General features: G+C 34.0%; 1 protein-coding gene across 1 annotated transcript in view; it reads right to left on the minus strand.

Moving 5' to 3' along the window:
* Positions 1-11,900: 11,900 nt before the first annotated feature.
* The window catches only part of KCNC2 (potassium voltage-gated channel subfamily C member 2), a 239,727-nt gene continuing 228,001 nt past the window's right edge, over positions 11,901-23,626 (minus strand). Inside the window, exon 5 of the mRNA XM_033118640.1 lies at positions 11,901-12,031. Within this exon, the coding sequence (XP_032974531.1) occupies positions 12,012-12,031 (20 nt within the window). The 3' untranslated portion in view covers positions 11,901-12,011. The remainder of the gene's footprint in view (positions 12,032-23,626) is intronic.

Genomic DNA, 23,626 nt, shown 5'->3' on the forward strand with positions numbered 1-23,626 from the left:
ATTATTTTTAACCTTTTAAACCGCAATTACTTTTGCACCAACTTAATATATATGTATATATATGTATATATGTATACACACTATATATGAGCTTGTGTAAATATATATGTGTGTATGTGTGTAGATAGATAGATGATAGATAGATAGATAGATAGATAGATAGATAGATAGATAGATAGACAGACATAGATATATCCCTGAATTCTCAAATATGTTTGTACACCACTGTGAACCCGCAAACACTCCTGGCAAGGTGTCATGACTACCACTCACACTCGGGAACAGTGAGGTGATTAGAAACAACTTCTCCAGTTGCACAATAACACTGGATCATAAAACAAATAAACAGCAGCCTATCTTTATTTAAAACTGTGATATTTTGCTTATTATGAATTTACTTGCTTTTGATTTTAACCCATTGCATTAAATATGATTAACCTTAATTATTGAGTTTCTTGACATGCTTGAATTTTGAACTGAAGTCAAGTGCCTCACTTGAACTCACTCTTTTCTCATCCTTTCTTACGCAAGTTACTTAACTCCTCTGTGCCTTATTTTCTTCATCTAAAAATGAGTTATTGCTTATAAAGCACTTAGAATGGTATCTGCCAGCACATAGTAAGCACAAAAAAGGTGTCATATTATGTTATCATCATTATCCTTTTTATGAATTAATCTACTGTCATTTTTAGAAAACTTGATTTTCCCACGTAATATCTTCCTGGAATTCCACATCCGCTGGAACTATGACTCAAGGTAGAACTGGCCTCAGAGCAAAGATTGGGATTACATCAGTTAAAAAGAGACAATGTGCCCATTTTAGGGATGCTTTTACAATGCTTAAGAAACAAGTTGTAAGATAATTGAATTTTCATAAAAGTCCCTGGCATAGAGCCTGAGAATTCAATAGAAGTATGACAAAGAGGACGTTCTTTGAACAGGTGCCTTTTCAATATTTTTCAAGTATATTTTGATGTAGAAACTAAGATGTAAAAATAGAAGAAGGAATGTGGAAGTGAGAAAACGATGCACTAAAAGAAGGTAGTCAAAGTCTGGGGCTTCTTCTATGTGCTAGCTGTGTCTTTCTGCTCCGAAGCTAGACCAGCTCAGTGACGTCAGAGCCTGGTTACGCCTCTGTTGAGGAATTAGAGTTTAGGCCCTCCCCTGTGGGGAAAACAGGCTCTGTGTATTGATGACATGATTATCAGCATGACAAGAACACTTAGTGTAATGTCAATAAGATGTTATTTCCCAACAGCTCCAACAGGGAAATATATTATTCTTAAGAATTTAGACAGAAATAACAATGTTATTTATATTTTCTGGCAGATCTTATTTCTTTATTTTCTGCACTTTGCATAGCAGACTTTCCTGTCATGAATATTCTAATCAGGTTGGAGATTTCAGACCTAGCAGAGTTCCCACAAATGGCAATACCCTAGTAGACTAAAGCAACAAATATCTGCCTTTGGCAGCAAGAGAAAGTTCTGTTTTTCACAAATTGTTCCAGTACATCTTGGGCATTCATATCAAGAACCCTAGATGGTTTTAAAGAAGGAAAAACTGTCATGTTTTGCCTCTACATTTGCTACAGTGTTTCCTCGAAAATAAGACCTAGCCAGACAAACAGTTCTAATGCATCTTTTGGAGCAAAATTAATATAATACCCGGTGTATATTATATTATATTATATTATATTATATTATATTATATTATATTATATTATAGACCCAGTCTTACAGTAAAATAAGACTGGATCTTATATTAATTTTTGCTCCAAAAGACTCATTAGAGCTGATTGTTCAGCTAGGTCTTATTTTTGGAGAAACACGGTATTACACTGGGCTGAGTTTTATAATCTCTGGCTGTTCTCTCAGTAATTAGTTCATTTAAATATGTAAAAAATATGAATTAGGACTTGACTGTTTTTAAAAGAATGAACTAACCTTGTGAATGATTGAATAAATAAATGACCCTGACAGAAAGTGCAAAATGTCTGACATGTTTTCTTACTCTTGACACCCCCAGTTAATTTTCCAGCAATAAAACTTGCTCAGTGAAAAAGACAATTTTTGGACTGGTAAAAATAAAATTAGCTTAAAATGTCAATGGAACATTTTTGAACTGGGAAAAATATGCCAACGTTTTTTCTGTCAAATATTTGGTTAGGAGAAATGATAGAACCAGCCAATAATAAAAAGTTCCACAATTTTAAATAATAGAATATATATTCTGAATATATCAAAGTGTACAGGGAAGGGTTGCATAAAATCAATTACCTTTAAATAATCATTTTAAATGGCCATTTATATTAGAGTCACTCATTACAGATTATAAAGAACATGTACCCTAGTGATAATGTTTAGTTTTGTTTCTCACCCTTTGTGGCACACAATGAGTAGAGGTTTTAAAACATTGCAATTACAGTGTAATGGAGATTACATTACAAATTGATCATATATCCTAAATAGTTATTTCATGGACATGTGCAAATCAAATATGTTTTACCCTCTACACTCATTCAAGGTTAAATCATATATATATATATATATATATATATATATATATATATATATATGCACATACATATTACATATGCATATATATATACATATATATACACACACACATATATAAAACTTTCCATGTGGCAGACACATAATGAGGATAAATGTAACATAATCTCTGTCCTCAATTAACTTACAGTCCAAAGGAGGAGACACCCCGGCAATTGCAAGGCTACCTGGTATGTGCTATGACAGCACCTAGTAAAAACCTAGTCTTGGACTGAAAGGATAAGGAAAGTTTTCTTGGTATATGTGGTGGCTAGAAGAATCATAAGGAATGAAAAGCTAATTATAATTCTGGTCAATAACTAGATAAGAGTATCCCTAAAAATCTCAAACTGTGTTAAATATGCCACCATTTAAGAGAGACTGCCCCAACCCACCTCTCCAAGCTACAGCTCATGGGGAAAGTGCAGCCATTTCCTGGACTCCACTGTGGCCTCTGCTCTGGCCCTACAGGTTGATCCCTACAGTAGGATGAGGGAAGTCAATCTTATCAGTGCTGTTTCAAAAAAGTTAAGAGAATAGTAGGCCATTTCAGCTTAATTGAAAGGCTGCCTAGAGAAAGACTAAGAGGCACAATAGAAGAGATAAGCAATCTGAGGAGGTTACAGGGAAACAGACCATGGCAGTCTGTAGATCTTAGTTGAGGGAGAGGCGTCCATAGCAGGAGGATAAGAGAAGCTGCTTTGGAAAAACTGCTAAGTCAAAGGCAGAAGAAAAAAAAAAAGTCTTGGTTCAGAGGGTCTCAGCTTTGGGACTAGTTTCATCTCTATATGACCCTCTCACTGTGAGTCTCCCTCACATTTCCTAAATTCCTTTCCTCCTTTCTTGATCATTGAAATAACTTTCCATTATTTAAGATAATGTGAGTGCCTGTCCCTCCCAGACAAATGGGTCTAACTGGAACAGAAATTATCAGTCTCCATTATAATATACAGAAACATAGTTTAAGAGCCTAAAATCTTTTAAATTACCTTAGTGAGAATACTTTTAAAGGAAAGGAAAAATAGATTTTAAGACAATAAAGATGTGGGACAAGATCACCTAATTTAGACTAAGTGAGATTATATGTATTCAATCTTATTTATAAAATGGAAGACGGGGAAAGGTATCTTTTGCTACACCTGCTGCACACAGGGACTTTTAAATGGATATAGATAAGCCTGTGTCTACACTGAGTTCCTGCTCACTGGTCAAAATTGCTAAGCTTCACCTCAGAAAAATGGCTCTGCAGACCCTCTGGCTAATAGGCATAACAATACGGAACATGGTGAGTGACTCCTAGGGCACAGTTTTCCGCCAGGCATTTTAGAGTCCTCACTGAGCTCCTCACTTAACCAGATAGAGCCAGGCCCACACTGGATCCTTGTTTATTTAGCCTAAAAGGATAAGAGAAGGCAAACGGATTAACATCGAGCAACTAGGGTGTTATATGCTGCATCGTTTCCATTGGCCATTGCATTAATTCTGACAGTATGTCAGTGATTTAGGTTCTTCTTTCTCTGTTGATGAGGAGACTGACATCAGACATTTACCCAAAAATCAGACATTGGGATTTGAACTCAAGTCTGTCTAGCTTCAAATCACCTGTGCCATGCTGCCTCCCCATCCCATGGAGAGATTTCCCATTTGTATGCTTTGTTTAGTCCCCACAACTGACTTTTATACCCTGACACACTAGAGACAAAGGGTCCCAGGAACTGCGGTTGTTACTGTGGGTCAGATCGGTACAACATTCGATGAAGAAGGAATTGTTTGAGGACAGACAAGAGAATGGTTAGCTGTTCTAGATAGACATTTCTGAGGCAATTTATTTCTACAGAAATTCTCCTCTAAGATGTTAAGACTCATAATCTAACATAACATAAACACTTTTGGATAACGGTCCATCTCAAAGAATGCATATCTTACTCTCTTAACATTCAGCCCTTCTCTCCTTTCCCTAAGTAGAGGAGAAAGGGAACAGGATAGTCTTTCTCTTCCACTTTTCTCATTTTACACTGACAATGTCCCTATGCTGGTGGGGATGGGCTGACACAATCTTGCCCAAGCCTATTCTTTAAAATTACATTCTGACTCACAATGCTATGGCTCAAACATTTGGGCAGGGTACAGGAAGGATGGCTTCTCTCTGGGCCATGATGCCTGGACATCATCTGGGATAGCTCAAATAGCAGGATATGGCTGAGATAGCCACCTGTCTGTCTTATTAGACTTCAGCTCTTTTCCATGCAGCATCTGTTAGGTCTGCAATGCTTAGGGTGGCTTCTTCACATTCATAACTGGTACCTGGACTTGGGTGACAGAACAACTGGAAGTTAAGCAGTATTGCTTTCCTTTTGTATATCCTCTTCACCTGACTATTTTGGAATTGCTCATCAAAATGGAGGTGTCGGGGTAGCCAGACTTCTGATGTGTCGAGTTTCCCCTACAGAGAGCATTTTAAGGGACAAGAAGTAAAACAGAGCAGATTCTTAAGCCTGAGTCTAGAAGCTGGTGAGGCTTAACTTGCTTCTCTATTTTGTTAGTCAAAGAAGTCACAGAACTTACTCACTCAGATTCCAGGGGAGGTGATGTAGACTATACCTCTCAAAGAGACGTGCATCTATCTTCAACCTGCCATACCTTATCTCCCGCAACCTTCCCCTCCATTCTGCCAGTTTCACTATCAGGGTGGATTCCTGATTTAATGAACACTTCAAACTTCTTTTAAAAATGAATAATTTACTGTGTACCACTCACTGGGCTAATATGATAAAGAAATAAAATAATATACATAATGATGGTTCTACTCACTACTTACATACTATCTGTATCACAAATCTGCTAACTGAACATTTACTTCTTCTTTCCTGATCCAATTTTGTCATCTTCAATAAATGTACCTTACTGGAATGTTTTGACAATTAAACAAGACAAAGCAGATAAAGTGCCTAACAGTACCTGAAACTTCTAGACTACAAATAGTCAACTCTCCTTTTCCTAAATCAGAGATAATTTTGGTTAATATGTGTGGTTTGGGTATCATATATATAATTTTTGGGGGTGAAGAAAGAGGAAAAGTAAAATTTTACTCTGTCAATGCCAGTATCATAGCAGAAATATAATCTTTCACACTCCATTTCTAGGGAATGTAAAGTAGTAACGGATGGGTTTATTGAGGGGAAATTGCAAACCTAGCAAGTCTATCATCACATAGTAGGGGCAAGAGAGAAGGAACTTGTAAAAACACATGCTACTATTTATTTTGTCATGATACACTGTGTTGTCATATGCACAATTCTTTTCTCTCTTATTGCAGTCTTCTTATATTAGAGTGACTTAGGGGTATAAACGAGTAGATATTTTTTGCACTTTAGTAGCTACAGTTAAAGAATAGAGATCCTATAAATTCATTTTATTTTATATTCTACAATACATATTATGGCACTTTGCACATAGTAAGTATTCAATAATTAATTGGTCAAACTCCTAAAGCTTTTTACTTTTTGGTAAATGTCAATAAGACATGAATAACATTAATCTAGACACTGTATGGCTGTAGAAACTAATACATTTCTTGATGACAAACTACATAGTTTAATAGGTTAAAGCTCTACAATTTCACTAGGTCGATATTGAAAAATTACAATATTCTTCCTCCAGCACGTATTTATCAAACAATTTGATCATGTGTAAACAAGTCTGAACTGCTTCCTTGCTTTTTAATTTCAATAGTGTGGATTCCTAATGGTTTAAATAATTTGTAACTAAAGAGATTTGCCTAAAAGGAATGTAACTTTGCCATGGAATGCAATTATCTTATAAACATAATATATATATATTTTGTATAAGAACAGAATTCACATAACAATTTCTTACTTGTTACGAAAAAAATTAATTATAAGATGTAAACGTTAGGAATAATGCATATCATTTATTTCTAAACCATGAAAGAGTCATTCATATCATCTAATTTTTGTATTTCAGGAATATTTTTAGTGTATGTAGCCTTCCATAACCAGAAAAAAAAAGAAAAAACAGTATGCAACAGAAAATAGAAAATTTTAGGTAAACTAAAAAGAATATGAAAAGAAAATTTATATTATCAAATACTCATATCATCAAATATTCTTACATATGACTAGGGTCTGAGTCACTATCATTCTGCAAAGTATTTTGGGTTTTTTAATTCGTCTAAGACTGTATGGAGTCTATGGAAAAAACAGCTGTCGTTGAAATATTGAAATAGAGTAGTCTGCTATTCAATACATGAAAAATTAAGCAATAAAAATGGACTAATAATGCAGAGATTTTTTTTCCATTTGTAGTATCTGTCAGAATGTTTGCTCCTATTAATAACTAGTGACATCAATCTAACCCTTTTAATTTATATTTTAAAAGCTTAACTTATGTAATAAACTTTCTTTAATAGGCAAATAGAGATTAAACATGGGCATTGTCAAATAGAGGTCAGACGATGACATGTTAGGTATATTACAAGGGAATCCCTTCCATTACTAGGCAGATGTGTCCTCCAATTCTATGAAATACTCACAGTACACTAAGTGCTGGACCCTAGGAAAGTTCAATATAGCTCCTGTTTAGTGAATATCTAAAATAACTCATATGAAAAATCATCCTTTTATTTAACTAAGACCTAGTAGGTATAACATAGAAGAAATTGCTACAATCCCTGAAATGGCTGTGTTACAATTGCAGAAATATGATTACGGGTCTAAACTATAAAAAGAATTGCACATAATCAAAGTGTTTTCTATTTAAATCCAATTTTTTAGAAACCAGGTCAACTGTACCTAGTAGATTCTCTGTTGAGTCCAAACGGACTTATTTTAGTGGAGTTTGTCATCGTTAGTTTCATCAGTAAAAATGTGCCTATAACAGTCCCTCATTCCTAATGTTTGCTCACCTTTAAATAAACTATTCAAGTACTGCCGTGCTTCTTAGACTGAGAATTTAAGAACAGAACTGTCTGTAATCCTAAACAATGAGTTCATCTACACCTTTTTTCCACTTTACTGAGGTATACCAAATACACAAAAATTGCATATATTTAATGTATACATTTTGATGAGTTTGGACATATGCATATACCTGTTATACCATCACCAAGATCAAGGTAATAAATATATCCATCATCTCGAAAGGATTAAGAACGCTTAGTGTAAGACGCTTACCCTCTGAAGTTGTAAGTGCACATTGTATTATTAGCTATAGACAGTTTTGTATCAGTTCTCTAGAACACATTCATTTTGTGTAGCTGTAACTTCATACCCACTGAACAACAGCTCCCTATTTTCCCCTCCACCCAACCCTTGGCAACCCCCATTCTACTCTCTATTTGTATCAATTTGATTATTTGATATACCTCACGTAAGTAAAATCATGCACTGTTGTCTTTCTATGACTGACCTTTTGCTTAGCACGCTTTACAGGTTCATTCATGTCACAAATGGTTGAATTTCCTTCTTTTTAAAAGCTGATTAATATTCCTTGGTATGTAGTACCACATTTCCTTATCCATTCATCTGTCAATGGACACTTACTTTGTTTCGATATCTTAACTATTGTGAATATCATTGCAATGAAGAGTGTAGAGGTATCTCTTTGAGATCCTAATACCAATTATTTTGGATAAATGCCCAGGTAGTTCTAATTTTAATCATCTTGAGGATCCTCTATATTGTATTCCATAGTGGCTGTTCCATTTTACATTCCAACCGGTACCAGCAATGTGCATGTGTTCCAATTTTTTTACATCCTCACTAACGCTTGTTATCTTTTGTTTTTCATTAATAGGTGTGAGGTGATATCTCATTGTGGTTTTGATTTGCTTTTCTCGGAATGTTAGTGATGTTAAGCAACAACAAATTATAACTGCAAGAAAAACACATGAAATATCTTCTGTGGCTATGAAATGTCACAAATATAATACTATGATTAATTATTAAATGCCAACGCCATTCACTAGTACAGGAAAGTGCTAGTACACTCAGTTTCCCTTGGCCCTATGAAACAATACTCAACCCTTAAACTCTCTCCTTGCCACTAAGAAGAAAAGTGGTGTGTCCCTGTAACTTATCCATGAAAAGCAAAAAGAAGACCAAATATCTAATTGAAAACAAAAATGAAAAACAAAGATGTATAAATATAAATATTGTAACAAAGATAGATTGAATCACGGGCAGCTCTCTAATAACTAGTGAAAACCATCTGAAATCTATGTTCTAAAAATTCAGCCAACTGCTCCAGTAAATTGCAAAATATTTTGAAGACGGTAATAAAATGAAGTAAGGTATTAGTAAGTTAAAATGTTTGTTGTGTTCTTAGAGAAACTAGACTACTATAAATGAAACATAGGATAGCTTTTAATCTATTGCTGAACTGTTTAGTACAAACTATTAATATAACTTTCCAGGAGTTCAAAGAAAGGAAGAATTAAGGTATGATGACATGATTTTTCAACATTGCAAAGGCTTGAACTCTGAGCCTTAAAGGATGACTAGGATTTGGAAAGGCAAAGAGAGTAAGAAATATTTTTATACACCTTCTGGATGGAAAAAGTTTACAGGGGGGAAAAAAAAGAAGGTAATTAATTCTTTCATACCTACAATATCTTGGTTTCCTTATCAATAAAAAAGGAACGATTTCAAAATTATTGTGAACATTTAAGATGATAATATTTGCAAAGTATTAATATTCTGCCTGAGATATTTAAGTCTAAGAATATAAGAAAACGACTGGCTTAAAAAGAGTTCATCAGTTAAGAACCAACTTAATATGAGCAACTGATGTCAACTAGTTGTCACATATAATAACCTAAAACATGAATATGTTTTCTGTTAGATAACTGAGTTTTCTGTTACTAGAAATGACAGAAGTTATTTGGTTACTTACTAGATAGGTGTGTGAAGCAGTACTGTGTAGAGGTTTGATTGATTAATTAATTCCCGCTAGCTCTGCCTTACATCTTGAATTCTTCAAGTTGGTATAGCTCTATTATAGATCAGCCTGAGGTTTCTTAAGTATAAGAACAATCCTTAAGCTCTAGACTGTATTGACAAAACAATGATTCCATTTATTTCATTTATTAAATTTACTGCGGTGACATTGGTTAATAAAATTATGTAGGTTTCAAGTGTACATTTCTATAATACATCATCTATATATTGCATTGTGTGTTCACCACCCAGAGTCAGTTATTATTACAAATTGCCTCAGAAACATGTAGCATTTACTTTGATGAACTGTCGTGTGTGTGGGTGTGTGTGTGTGTATGTCTTTGTGTTTGTGTCCAGTGGGAGGTGATTATTAAAGAATACTGATTGTCTGAATGGGGTTAAGCCTCTCTTTTGAGAAGGAAATAGTTCAGTTGTTCATAAGCACTGGCTAAATTTTTCCCTCCAACTTTTATCCAGGTTTATATTTATAATGTTTAAAATGTTCTTCTAGGTTCCATTTGAAGACCAATGGTATAAGAAAAAAATCATGATGTGATTAAAAATGTCCAAATGTAATGAACACTTCTCAACAAAGTACAATAACTAAATGATGTACTCACAGATTGAATTAATGACTATATTTCACATGTGTTCTTATGGGAAAATATTTATATTTATTTTAATGAACATAGCCTATGTGGTTCTAGTCATATATAACACTTATATAAAATAGTTACAACCAGCTTCCAGGTAAAACATAATTCCATGTCAGTAAAGGAGTCATTGAGAATCATCTAATGTGGATTACAATAGTCAACAGAGTATTAGAATATTAATACAAAGAGAAGAAACTGCAGTTAGGAGATATGAAAACTTTATTCACTGTTTTCTACTTACAAAAGAAGGGAATTTTGCTAATAAAATTGTATTATGTTTTATTATGATGCCAATTAATTCATCACAATATCTCAAGCAATACTTCTGTTAATTTGAAATATATGTGAAAAGAATGCTCTAGGCTAGAGGTCTATGAACTCTTTTCTTTGCAGGGCCAGATGGTAAATATTTTAGGCTCTGTGGCCCATATGGCCTTTGCTGCAACTACTGAATTCTGCCATAGCTAACTGTAGGGAATACATACAAGAATGAAGGTAGCCATGTTACAATGAAATCTGATTTACAAAAGCAAGTGGTGAACAAGATGGATTTGGCCCACAGGAATTCATTCACCTTGCTTCACCAGTTCTAGGTGAGCAGCTAACATATTTCTTACACAAAATAATAGATTTTTCAGACCCACGGTTTAAAAAGTATCATCTGCAAAGACCCTGAAGTTTGACTTGGGAGGAAAGATATTCCCTTCAGATACTTGCCTACCAAGGCTTCCAGGGTATCTCAGCCATAAGCTATGACTCCCTTTTTAGAATTAACACTTGACTAAGTCTACAGAAACCACTTTAGAAACTTGAGTCTCACAATTAGAAAACATGGAGGAAGTAAAACAGCTGCATAGGAGACTGTGGACCAGTAATCAGTGGAATTGCTGGTTATTTTCTGTGCAGACAATAGATCTTAATTTAGTTCTGCTTCCTTCTCCTATCTTTACACCACACACTCAGCCTTATCCTGGGATGGCGTATGTCAACTATATCATTGCTGCTTTATCAAAATCCCATGATAAGTGCGTTATATTTTTTGAAGTTGATTTGCTTTTTAAAATTTGAATGTTCCATGATGTCAAAAAAATCTTTAAGCCTTGTTATAAGAATCTATAATATCTCTTTCTATTCCTCTTAACACAGAACCACAGGCTACCAGGAGCTTAGTGAAAGCTTTCTCAGTGTGAAGAGGTGGGATTTTTATTTGAACTAAAAATAAGATTTTGTTGAATAAAATATATTTAACAGAATAAAGAAGAATCTTCCTCTTGGTCGGCACAAGAGAAAATACCTTGATGTATATACATCTCTCATTTGAAATGACTTATCCTTCCATCTTAGAAACCTATTAATCGATTTCTTGTTATACACACAAAGGTTGTTTCCAACTACTTACTATGTTATGTTATTATTTATAACATAAATAATGTTATGATGGCTATTTGAACACAAATCTTTGAATGCTAGGGATAATTATTAGAAGTAGAATATATTGGACTAATATTTTGAGGTATTTCTATACAACTTTGGATCAGTATGGGATATTTTTAATTTTGCCATTTTGATATGCAATAAGAATAATTCAATGTTTTTAAATTTATATTTATTTGATTAAGAGTTTAGATTTTATATGTTTATTTGCCATTTCCATTCCTTTGTTTGAAGATTTATTCTTCCAACCAATATTTATCATTGTCCACTTGTGCCAGAGACATCAGCAGGTCCAGAGAAACACAAAATTGCTGTCCTCTAGGAGCTTAACTTGTGGTTTGTGGGTCTGTCAATTGCTTGGTAAATCTTCCCTGAAGGTCTTCAAAGCACTGAGTATATAGTAAGGAACATCACAGGAAAGGTCTTAGCCCTGAGAAGAGAATGATATTAAACACAGAGAGTTAATGTTTTTTTTTAAATAATTAATTCTATGAGGAAATACAGTAATGTGGTAGAGGACAATCAAGGACAGTGAGGTTTGGAGGGGGAAGGCTGCTTCATTTAGAGGCGACCGACAAGGCAGCATTTAAGTTGAGACTTAGGTGAGAAAGGAAAGTAGTCATGTTAAAATCTTGCTGGAGTCTCTTCTAGCTTGATGGAAAAACAATTACAAAAGGTTTTGAGATAGGAGTTAATTTTCTGTCCTAAAAGGTTAGAAACACAACCAATGAGACTAGAATATGAAGAACAAGATGGTAGACAGAGGGGAATGAAATCAGAAAGTTGGGAAGTGACTATATCATGCAAGATCTTCTGGGCCAATGTAAGAAATTAGACTTTTCTTCTAAACATAATAGGAAGCTACTGGACAATTTTGAGAAGGGAAGTGATAACACAAGGGGCTGATAAATTGTTAGAAAATGGAGTAAAGTGATTGTGGCTTGATGGAGTAGCAGATCTGGTGAACAGAATAAATACATAAAATTTAAGATACAGGATTACTTTAAATACTTTGACAGGTCATATATTTACAGTGTGTCCATGGTATGGCTGCTTAGTAAAGTCAAGGTGGGATTCACTGTTTTTAAGGCAGTCAAGGAACTTTGATGGGACATACAAAATGACATTGAAGTAAGATATTTTATTAGGCTTAGTAGAGGAGAAAGGATGGAGGTATGTGTGACTGATGTGGTAACAATGGAAAGGGGGTGATAAAGTGTGTCATAGATAATTATAATAAGGGTTCATGAAATGATGATGGTGAAGATGGGTAAGCGATCAATTGGAAATATAAAATGTTAGTGAGGAGAATACCACCTTACTTGCCATTTCTTTATTGAGTGGGTGTTAGTAGAGCAAGCAAGCTCGACTTCATATGGCTAGGCCTTATGTACTCTAGGAACCAGCACAGTTTATTTATAGCAAGAAGCAGTGGTATGTTCTATGATGAGACTGAAGAATGAAGAGAACACATTTCACTAGGAATAGAAGTGTCCAGGGCACTTTAAGAGGGCTTGGAATGAATGAGAGTAGAGGAGGAGGTTCAAGAGATGTAAAAGAATGAGTTGATGAGAATGGAATACAATCATCCTTGATAAAGTTCCAAACAGAAGTTATTATGGAACCGTCAGACAAAGCATACAAACAAATACTATCTTATAATGATCCCAGGACTCTCATGTCATAGTGAAAACAGCCACAGGATTCTTCGTACTAAAAGGATTCAGCTTTTCTTCATGTATTATTTATTTATTAAAAAAAAATAGTCTTGAAGCATTTGACAGACACTGCTGGGTACTAGAATTATAAAACAAGTAAGAAATGATCTTTTTCCTCAAGAGGCTTACTGTCTAGTACAAAGAGGCAGAATGTACTTTTTAAAGGTGTATGTAGAGTAAGTATAATTATATTTAAAGTCATAAAATATTAATCACTATTGTTTGCTTTAAGATCAAATTTCTCATTTTTAATAATGTTTTAAGAACTCCATACTAAAATAATTTTTGATAAGTAGTGCAGAATTCTAGGCTGAATTCCACGCTGGCTAAAGCATAGAGAGGCCAATGAAGTATGTATTAATAAAAGGTCATAAGTAAGGGACCTTTGTATAAAGGGAATTCTACAAAAAATCTTAAATATACCTAGATCAGGGTCCAGGTCCTTCTTGCTCATCTCTGACTCTTACAATGCAATATCCCATTATATTATTTAAGCATGGTTTGGTCTCTATTCAGAGCAAACTGCGAAAGGTTGGTTGCTTAAAATGTATGTTGGACGTGTCAGAAGTAGTCAGATTTTGTCAGGCACTCATTTTATGACAGATCCAGGCCATAGACACAATGCTTAGCAAGTGCCTTATAAATTATAGCTGTGCTGAAGCGTACAGTAATGGCTCTTAACTCAGGCCCACCTTCCAAATATTCTCGCAAAAATAAAAACGATACCATTTCCTAACGCAGGGATGCAAAAAGCAATTCCTCCAAAAACTAATTGTCCACCAGTAGTAATAGTCTTAGATTTTTTTATGAATCAGTTTTATTTTCTTTCCCAACAAACCTAAAACTGTCACTACTAATAGAAAACCATGTTATATGATGTAATGCTTTTCTTTCAAGTTTAACCAGGCTTAATTCTAAAGTTCTTGTATAATTTTATTTAACAAAATCCCACCCCAAACAGATGTGACAATAATGTCACTTTTTGTTGCACATTGAGTTTTGATTTAGTAATTTTAGATTCTAAATGGAAATGTTCTATATTATGTATATTCTATTTTGAAAGAGAGTGGGAAGAAAAAAGCTATCATTACTTGGAAGAACAACCTGTATCTCTTTACTCACTAATTTAGAATCATTGTTCTTTATTAAATGTTTAGACCAAACAAGAGATACTTCTTTGATGTTTGATTATAGTAGCAATAAAAATCCCATTATAAATTCAATATTTCAAACTAGAAAAAAAATCTTTAATAAATCAATGAAGGTATTCAGGTTTCATCTTACTCTGACACAAGAACCTGTGTGTTTAACTTCTAGATTAAACTTCCACCATTAGATAAAAGTTTACATTAACTTATTATGGCATCATTTAAAAGCTCTTTATACTTTGTGCAAAGTGTAAAAAAAAAAATCCACAAAAAACAGAAATTTCCCAAAGAATTTTTATTAGATAATTTTGAAATTTACCAACATTTTCTTCACTTTTGTATAATTAATTATCATAGACTTATTATACATTCTAATTGACTTTCACAATTTTTATACCCTTCTTAGGAAATAGATGCCAGTTTCCCCTCAGACTACAACAAAAGATGAATTTCTCTTTTCCTCATCTAGTGTGGTGGAATTTTATGGGCAAACTTGAAGATTTTGTAATCATCCAATTCCAAAATGTTTTAGTAAAGAAGCATGTTTCAGTCAAAATAAACCATCTTTAAAAATGGTACTTAAAGTATAGGTATTTAGTGCGTCATTGCAATGAATGAAATAATGGAAATAGTTCTAATATTTTTAGTACTGTTATCCTAGCTTTTTCCATTCTTCAACTCTTAGCGTCAAGATAATGACTTTGATATAAGTAGTATCCTTTGTGAGGGGAATAAGTTCCTTACATAAATCCTATCCTTAGTCAGGGGAACAATTTCAAGGGGTACAGCAGTTTTCTCACTAACAGTGTTGAAGAAAGCAAATTACATCTTGATTCCGCAATATTTATACCAAAACAATAGCATGAACTTAGTTCTGATCTGCTTTAAAATTAAGAACTGTCCAAAGATAAATACTTCTATAAAGCTTCACCTTTTTTATCTAACCACATAGATAAAGACACTAATATGGAAAAAAAAATAAATAAAATACATAAAGCAAGGATCTTGCAATTCTGGCCATGATGGGAAAACTGCCCTCACCTTTGATAAAAAAAAGAACCTGGACAAAATATATGAAGAACTTTTCAGACATTGGACAAAATGCAGACTTATCCCTGAGATAAGAAAATCAAGTGAGATGACCATGATGGTGACCCTGTCTTTCTTCCTAGACCCACACTCCAGACCACAATGAAGGCAGAAGGCACCCAAACACAGCATCACTAAATTTAAGAGCTAGAGAATCGAGTTTGGGGAGGCTGAGGCAACTATTATGCTGAAAAAGTAATGGACGAAAGGGAAATACACAGAGAAAGAGCTTCAGAAATTTGAACAAGAGTTGTCTTACGTCTTTGGCTGTATACTAACCTGTGCATTCCCAAGGCTGAACTCACCAAAGCGCAGCAAAGAAGGACCATGGAGTTGTAAACTGAACAATTCCCAAAGCTCCCAAAGATAAGAGATACTCAAATTCCAACCAGCCAAAGTAGAGGAGCTTTACTGAGTAGCCAAGTGTTCATTACAGAACCCAAAAGGCCATGATTTAATGAAAGACCTAAAGTAGTGGTCGGAGTGTCAGTTATTCTATATGTGTACTAACAGAGGTTAAAATCTTCAAGTAACTTAAATTATTGTAAAACAAAAGAAAATGAAATGCCCAAAATCTTTAAAGAAAAACAATCAAATCCAGACATTAGACAACTTAATATTTACAGTATCCAGCATCTAATAGAACCTTACTAGACATGCCCTTAAGCAGGAAACTGTGATCAATCACCAGGAGAACAACCAATCAATAAAAACAAACTCAGAAGTGACAAAGAAATAACAGAAGAGTACCAAAAAAATAAAAAATAAAAAAACCGATTATAAATATTCTTAAGGACTTAAAGAAAAATGTGAATATAATGAGAGGCAGAATATATTAAGAAGAACCGAATGGAACATCTAAAGATAAAAACTGTAATATCTGGAATAAAATTTGCTGGATGAGTTTAATATCAGATTAGACATTGTAGAAAAAACAAAAGACTATCCAAACTGAACCATAGAGAAAAATGCTTAAAATTTTGACAGAGCCTAAGTGACATACAGAACAATCTTAAGCAGTTTAAAATACAGATGGTTGGAATAACAGAAAGGGGGTAATGTGAAAATACTTGAAGCAATAATGAAAATTTTATATTCAGAGAAACAAAGATTAGAATGTTATTGACTTATTTTCCGAAACAATGCAAAGCAGGAGAAATGAAATATATTTATACTGCTGAAAGAAAACAGCCTGTTAAATTAAAATTTAATATCCAGCAAAAATATACCTAGAAATGAAAGTGATATAAAGAAATTTTCAGATAAACAAAAGAGAGAATTCATTGCTAGCACATTTACACTACAAAATATGCTAAAGAAGGTCTTCTAGCTGAAGGAAAATAATTCCACATAGAAAATCAGATCTATATAAAAGAATTAAGAGTGCCAAAAATGGTAAATATGTAGGTAGGTAAGAAAATTAAGACTTTTGTTTCTTGCTTCATAATTCATTTAAAAGATAGTGAAACACTTTACATTTTGCCTATCCACCACAAAAGTTTCTAATTACATGGAAATTTGAAAGAGTGTTTAGGTTGTAATATACAAGCTTCAGTAACCAGAAGCATCAAGCAAATCTGACTTCATGGACTGCATCAGACATTTTCTTTTTTTATTAGTTTCAGGTGTACAAAACAATGTAATGGTTAGACATTTATACCCCTCACAAAGTGATAACTCCCCTACCCCAATCTACTACCACTCGTATATATACCACATCGTATATAGCTGTTACAGTTCCACTGACGCTATTCCTTATGCTGTACTCCACATCTTGTGACCATATATATATATATATATATATATTAAATTACAGTTGACATTCATTATTATTCAGCTTCAGCTTCAGGTGTACATTACAAGTGGTCAGGCACCTACACTGTCCATGAAATCATCTCCCTAATAAGAAAAGTGTCCATCGGATACCCCATAAAATCTTTACAATGTTATTGATTATATTCAGGGATATTTTAATTGGAAAAAAGTAAAAGGAAAATTAAAACACAAAAATAAATTTGCAAGTTTTGAAAACCAAAATTCAAAATGTTCCACAAAATTACCTCAAACTAACTTTCTAGAGTTATTTCTCACTATTTCCCAATGTTATAGAAAATTCAACAAAGCTGGACTGCCTTCTGTATTGTTTTGTATTGATTATACATTCTCTTGAACTTCTTGATGCTATCACTACCTAGAATAAAATCTTCACCAAATCAACATCTTTTAATTATCTTGGCTCAGCCCAAACCTACCCATTATTTGAGGTCTGTCTCAAAAGTGACTTCCTCCATGGAGCCTTTCCTAATTCTCTTTGACAAAAATAACAGCTGCTTTCTTTGAATCCCATGATACATTGTAAGAAATTCTATGACACATGATCTATGTTTATATTACTTATGTGCTTAGCTCATCTTCATTGGTTAGCTGAAGCAAAGACTGTACCTTACTTACTATGGTATCACCTATCTCATGCAAGATAAAAGGAAGGGAATTAACATTTACTGAGTACCTATTATGTATCTTTACGGAACTAATCATTTCAAAAATGCTGATCTTCACCACAACCCAAGAAACAGGCACTAATATTCCTGTTTTACACATGATGAAATAAAACCTGTGTAACTTGTTCAAGATCATGTACATGCTAAGGACAAAGCTAGAAGAGTAGCCCATTATTCTATGACAAGAAAGCATACACTTGTTTCACTAAATATTGTATAAAATTAATTGGTAAAAATAAATATAAACTGAACAGTTTATACTTGAAAGTATTGAGAGAGAGAGAGAGAGAGAGAGAGAGAGAGAGAGAGAGAGAGAGAGAGAGAGAGAAAGGGAGAGAAAGAGGGAGAAAGGAAGGGAGAGAGGGAGGAAGAAAAATGGTAGAAGTGGAGGAAGATTCTAACAAGTATTTGAAGCAGAAATTCCAAGCATTTTGGTTTAGAACATTTCAAATAGAACACCCAAGGGAGTACAAAAGCATAAATCAAAGTGACTTTCAGCTCAATACAGGAAGCTATCATTTAGGGGAAAAAGCACAGCTACTACCAAAAATGATTATCTTAAAGGGATAAAATTGCTATTGATTTGAATTTCTTAGAGTTAACCCAAATAAACCATGCCTGGAATTACTGTCGGCAAATCCAAAAGTAATGTTATGAATGCCTGAACAATGAAATATATTTTTTCAAGTAAATCAAATTTCTTCAACATGTATTTTGTATGTATATAATTTAAAAAGTCTATATCCTAGGAATTAAAATGATGATAAGACAGCTTTTATTTTTCATATCAAAGTCAGGAAACACATTAATTAATGCCTCAGTTATTCCCAAAGTGTAATGAACACTTTTGTGTTATGAAGCTTCAAAGATACTGGGCAATCTTCCTCAGTGACAATGATTTTTGATATAAAAAGGCTATGACCTCTATCTATGTCATTCTTTAAACATATGGTTTGGAGCAAGTGTCACATTAGTTGTTAAAAATTCACAAGCATCATTTGTGTGTGTGTGTGTGTGTGTGTGTATATATATATATATATAAACATACATATATATGTTTATATGTATATATACACATACGAATACATATATACATATATATGTATAAATGTAGAATAAATCTAACTACAAATATATGTGTGTTGTGACAGAACAATTAAAAATATTGCGGATTACACCTAAATATATGTTAATATATATGTTATTCTGATGAATACAGCATGGCCAAATAAAGAGACATATAATTTATTAACATAATTCAAACAGTACAATGGGCAGACGTTACTAACTTCCATTTAGTCACCTTAAGTCACAAATGTATACTGTGACCACCACCCATGCTTTGTGAAAATGATGTGATAAGAGTTGACGTGTGTAGAATTAATTAATATCTAAAAGATGTATACATCTTATGAAAATACACATTTAAATCTATTCCTAAAAGATTGCAACAGAATTTCCCCGATATGCAATTGTAGGATATTGAACCATTTCTAAAGAATGTATTTACTAAGCCTCTCTCCTTAACATACATTCAAAAGTTGTTCATAATGACAATAATTACAGTTTAAAATAATGATGATCTTCAATCATCGGAAGCAATTATTGTGGTAATAATCTGTGGAAGATAACTTCAAACAGCTAATAGCAAAGGCAAAATTATAGGGACTGAATAATGGTGGGAATCAAATGAACAATTTCCCTAAGAAAAATGCTTATTTCCTAGCAACCAGGTTAATGAATATTGTCAGTTGCAAATCAATTAAAAAACAAACAAATATATTAGCTAAAATAAATAAGCTGAACACCTTTCAATAAAATTGAGAAAAATATTTCTAAGTATCACAAAAGATCCCATCAGGTAACTACATAAAAGATACAGATGCGTATTGAATTATGAATCATAATGCTAATTGATAGACTGTGCATCATGTCGCAATATAACCTAATGTCTTCCAAGGACATTTTCCAAGGTAGAAGGGCAAAAGGATCACTAAATTGTTAATAAGGTGCATAGCAGATCTTTTTTTTTTTTTTTTTTTTTTTTTTTTTTTTTTTTTTTTTTTTGCATCATTTTATTGAACATGTGGCCCAGAGCGAACTGGAAAGCTTAACACATGGGTCAAAATGTTCCTTTTGATGTTTCACTGTCACACTGGACAGTAAAGTTTTATAGGTTCCAGGAAAACAAATAAAAACAGCAATTCAGGCTCTAGTCTAACTATCTCTATAACCTTAATTTTTGTTCTCACTTATAGCATAGCTGTCTTGGGAATTCTTCACAAAATTAAAATTCCTGAATCAACAGAGCAATTCAAAAGCAAAGGTGTTCAACACATCAAAAAGCTTTGTGTTGCAAAAGGTGGTAGAAGGGCAAAAACCTTTTCCAATTCATTCTTGCAGCCTCTGGAACAGACACTTTCTGACTGGTATCATTAAATCCCTCACACTAGAGCCCACAGAGTTCTTACACTACAACAGTTCCTATCAGTCCATAGCCCCAGCCCTAATATATATGCTCAAGATTTCATGAGAAATTAGTTGTCAATGCTACCCCCTCCTTGAATATAATAAATAAGCAAGAGATGAATATTATCAATGATTATGGAATTAAAAGTATTCTCTATAAAGAGTATACGAAAGGTCTTAGAAAGGAGGACCTCGTCCTAAAAAAAAAAAAAAAGAAAGAAAGAAAGAAAGAAAGAAAGAAAGAAAGAAAGAAAGAAAGAAAGAAAGAAAGAAAGAAAAAGAAAGAAAGAAAGAAAAAGAAAGAAAGAAACTCAAATTAAGATAAATGAGTGAAGATATTTCATTATTGAGGATGAGAAGTTAAGCTATTGAGGATGAGAAATGATGACCACAGATCAGGAGGCGAGACTGGAATAAAATTACAAAGGAAACCTTTTGATTTGGTATATTGAAACTAGCTAGCTCTAGCTTATATGTGTAAAAACAATGTGGTAAAGCCTGGGATTAACGTGGCAAATTCTGTGAAGCTTGGGTGCAAAACTTCAAAATTCTTCAGTATTTTTAACAGTTCAATTACATGTGAAAGTACTACAAGTGGTATAAAAGGTGTCAGGATTGCATCAATGAATTAATATTAAAAATACCACCCAGGACACAAAAAACTACTTGAGATTCCTTTTTCTTTTTAAATCAGTATTCCAGGTCGTGTGAAATAAAACTACTGGGATAGACTCCAGTTGGCATTCTGGTTTTCTGTTCCTGAATTGGAAATGTCAGGGCTACGTGTGGAATTTTGTCTGCTTCTCCCTATGAATACGGGAATAGTGTAAAGAACACAGCTTTCATAAAGTCAATGGAAAGGAAGAATAATTAAAGAAAGCAACCCAGGAAAGAGCAACACAGTTTCCTCAGATCTAGCCAGGGAAGAGTTAACAATCAAGGTGTCGCCATCTCCAGTTACCGGAAGTGCAGTTATCGCCAAAGTTTCCAAGATGATTCCAATCCTCTGGGTGATTTAAGTCTTTGCGTAAGAAAATATAACCTTCCCATCAGTCAGACGTTTTCCTTGCTCCATCATTTGAGTTATTTGATGCATAGAATCCCAGGTACTGAGACATGGTTAGAGCAGCCACATAAATAATCCTAGATTTTCTGAGTGCCAAATTAAAATTTTTCAGTCCTGTTGTTGCTGTGTGTGCCCTAGATTCAGACTCAGGAGATAAAATTCCCTTGAACCTGACATCACTGGGTATTAAAATATCCCTTAACTTAATGGGAGCAAGGGAAGCAAGAGGAGGTTTTCTTAAGAGTTTTTCATTTTCACACCAATTTTCAGCTTCTTAAAAGAAAGGATTCTGGCTTTGAAATATCAAAGAGAGCAGGATAATGAAGAGGTTAGCAGAAAATATGCATTATTTTTAGATAAAGGATATATGAAGATCATAGATTAAGTTTAGACACATCTGTTAGATTTCTGTGGGGAGAATGGTGTAACTACCCATCTAAATTACTAGAATGATATTATTTATCATCATTGGAGCACTTAGAAAAGACCTGAAAATGACCATAGGAATTGAGGATAGACATAACTAGGTGTGCCTGCTCTTGTCTCTTCTATTCATTTGTTACACATTTTGTGCGTGTGTGTGTGTGTGTGTGTGTGTGTGTGTGTGTTTTCTCCCCACTGTCTTGTGAGCTTCCTTAAGGTAGCGGTGTATTTTTTAAAATCTTTTTGTTCTATCTTAAAAAATGCATGTTTGTTGCATCTATGCATGCATACTTGAATGAATGAGTGCTATTCCCAAGACAAGAAAGTAAATAAAGCTGCAGTTACATGAATTTTAGCTAACAGGCTGAAATACCTTGATGAAGAAGATAAGATCTTATCTTTTAAAGTGCAAGATAATTCATTTCTCTAGCTTGTATTTAGAAAGCAGTAGGGGCATAGACTTGGGATGGTTGCCTAGCAACTGCTTACCACTAATAGGGAACGGTCTTAGAGACAGACCACAAGAAAGGATCCTAAACTACTGCAGCACATAATTTATTTTCTAGCTCAAGTGTTAGTTCTTGATTATTTAATTCAATTTCGTAATATGGTTTATGACTAGTATAGACTACTTGACGTTCCTAGGATATTCTCCAGGTGCCATATTCAGTCAAGCCTTTACATTCCTCTCTGCCATACTCAATGCTGAAGAGATAAAACTCAGTCAGAGTTCCCAAGCAACAGGTGGACAGAAAGACATATGGAAAACATGGAGCCAAAGAATTTGCTTGTTTGGAACCAGGTCAAGCTATGGGAAAAAGCCCCATGGAGCTAAGATGGCCACACCCGATGATGCTGGGAGCTAATTGTACCCATCACAACTAATTGTATCACTCACTTCTCAGCTTAAAATCTGGAGAAGCTTGTCTTTCATACCAACCCATGGTCTTCAAACTGGATATATCTGACTAACATGTTTTCTGAGGTCTATTCACTATCAGCACCCATAGTATTTTAAAAGTTGATTTATGAACAATTTCAATTTGGGATATTTCACAACAAAATATAATTGTACACTTCTTGAAGAATTGGAAGTTTTGGCAACACTGGATGATTATAGCTGGGACTTCTTAGTAGCCACTTCCTTTACATAAAGGAGATACTTGCCAATCTACCACAACTTTCATCACTCCTAAATGATCAAATGACTGTCATGTCATGACTCTTTTCAGGGATACAAAAGGTCATAGTGGAATTGAGGCAGTGCTGTGCTGGAGCCGGCTGGTACTGGCTCAAGAGCAATAGTATGCACATCTCCTCCCAATTTCAAGCTCTGTGATATCACCATGGTAGCTTGAATTTGGCAATGGTAGGAATATTTGCACAACAGAAACCAGCAAATGTTATCAGTCAGATTCTCCAGCCAACCTCAGAGACCATTGTTAAATATTTACCAGGGTGCCACTGGACTGAGGTGAAATGAAGAGCAGCTGCAATTCACAAAGCCACTTCAGATACCTACGTTACCTGCCTCATATCATAAAATCACAGCCCACAATCAAAATACACTGAGTCTATCATGATTGACCCCTCCATTTATTTTTTAAACAT

The sequence above is a fragment of the Rhinolophus ferrumequinum genome, chromosome 10 (genome assembly GCF_004115265.2).
Source record: "Rhinolophus ferrumequinum isolate MPI-CBG mRhiFer1 chromosome 10, mRhiFer1_v1.p, whole genome shotgun sequence".
NCBI lineage: Eukaryota > Metazoa > Chordata > Mammalia > Chiroptera > Rhinolophidae > Rhinolophus > Rhinolophus ferrumequinum.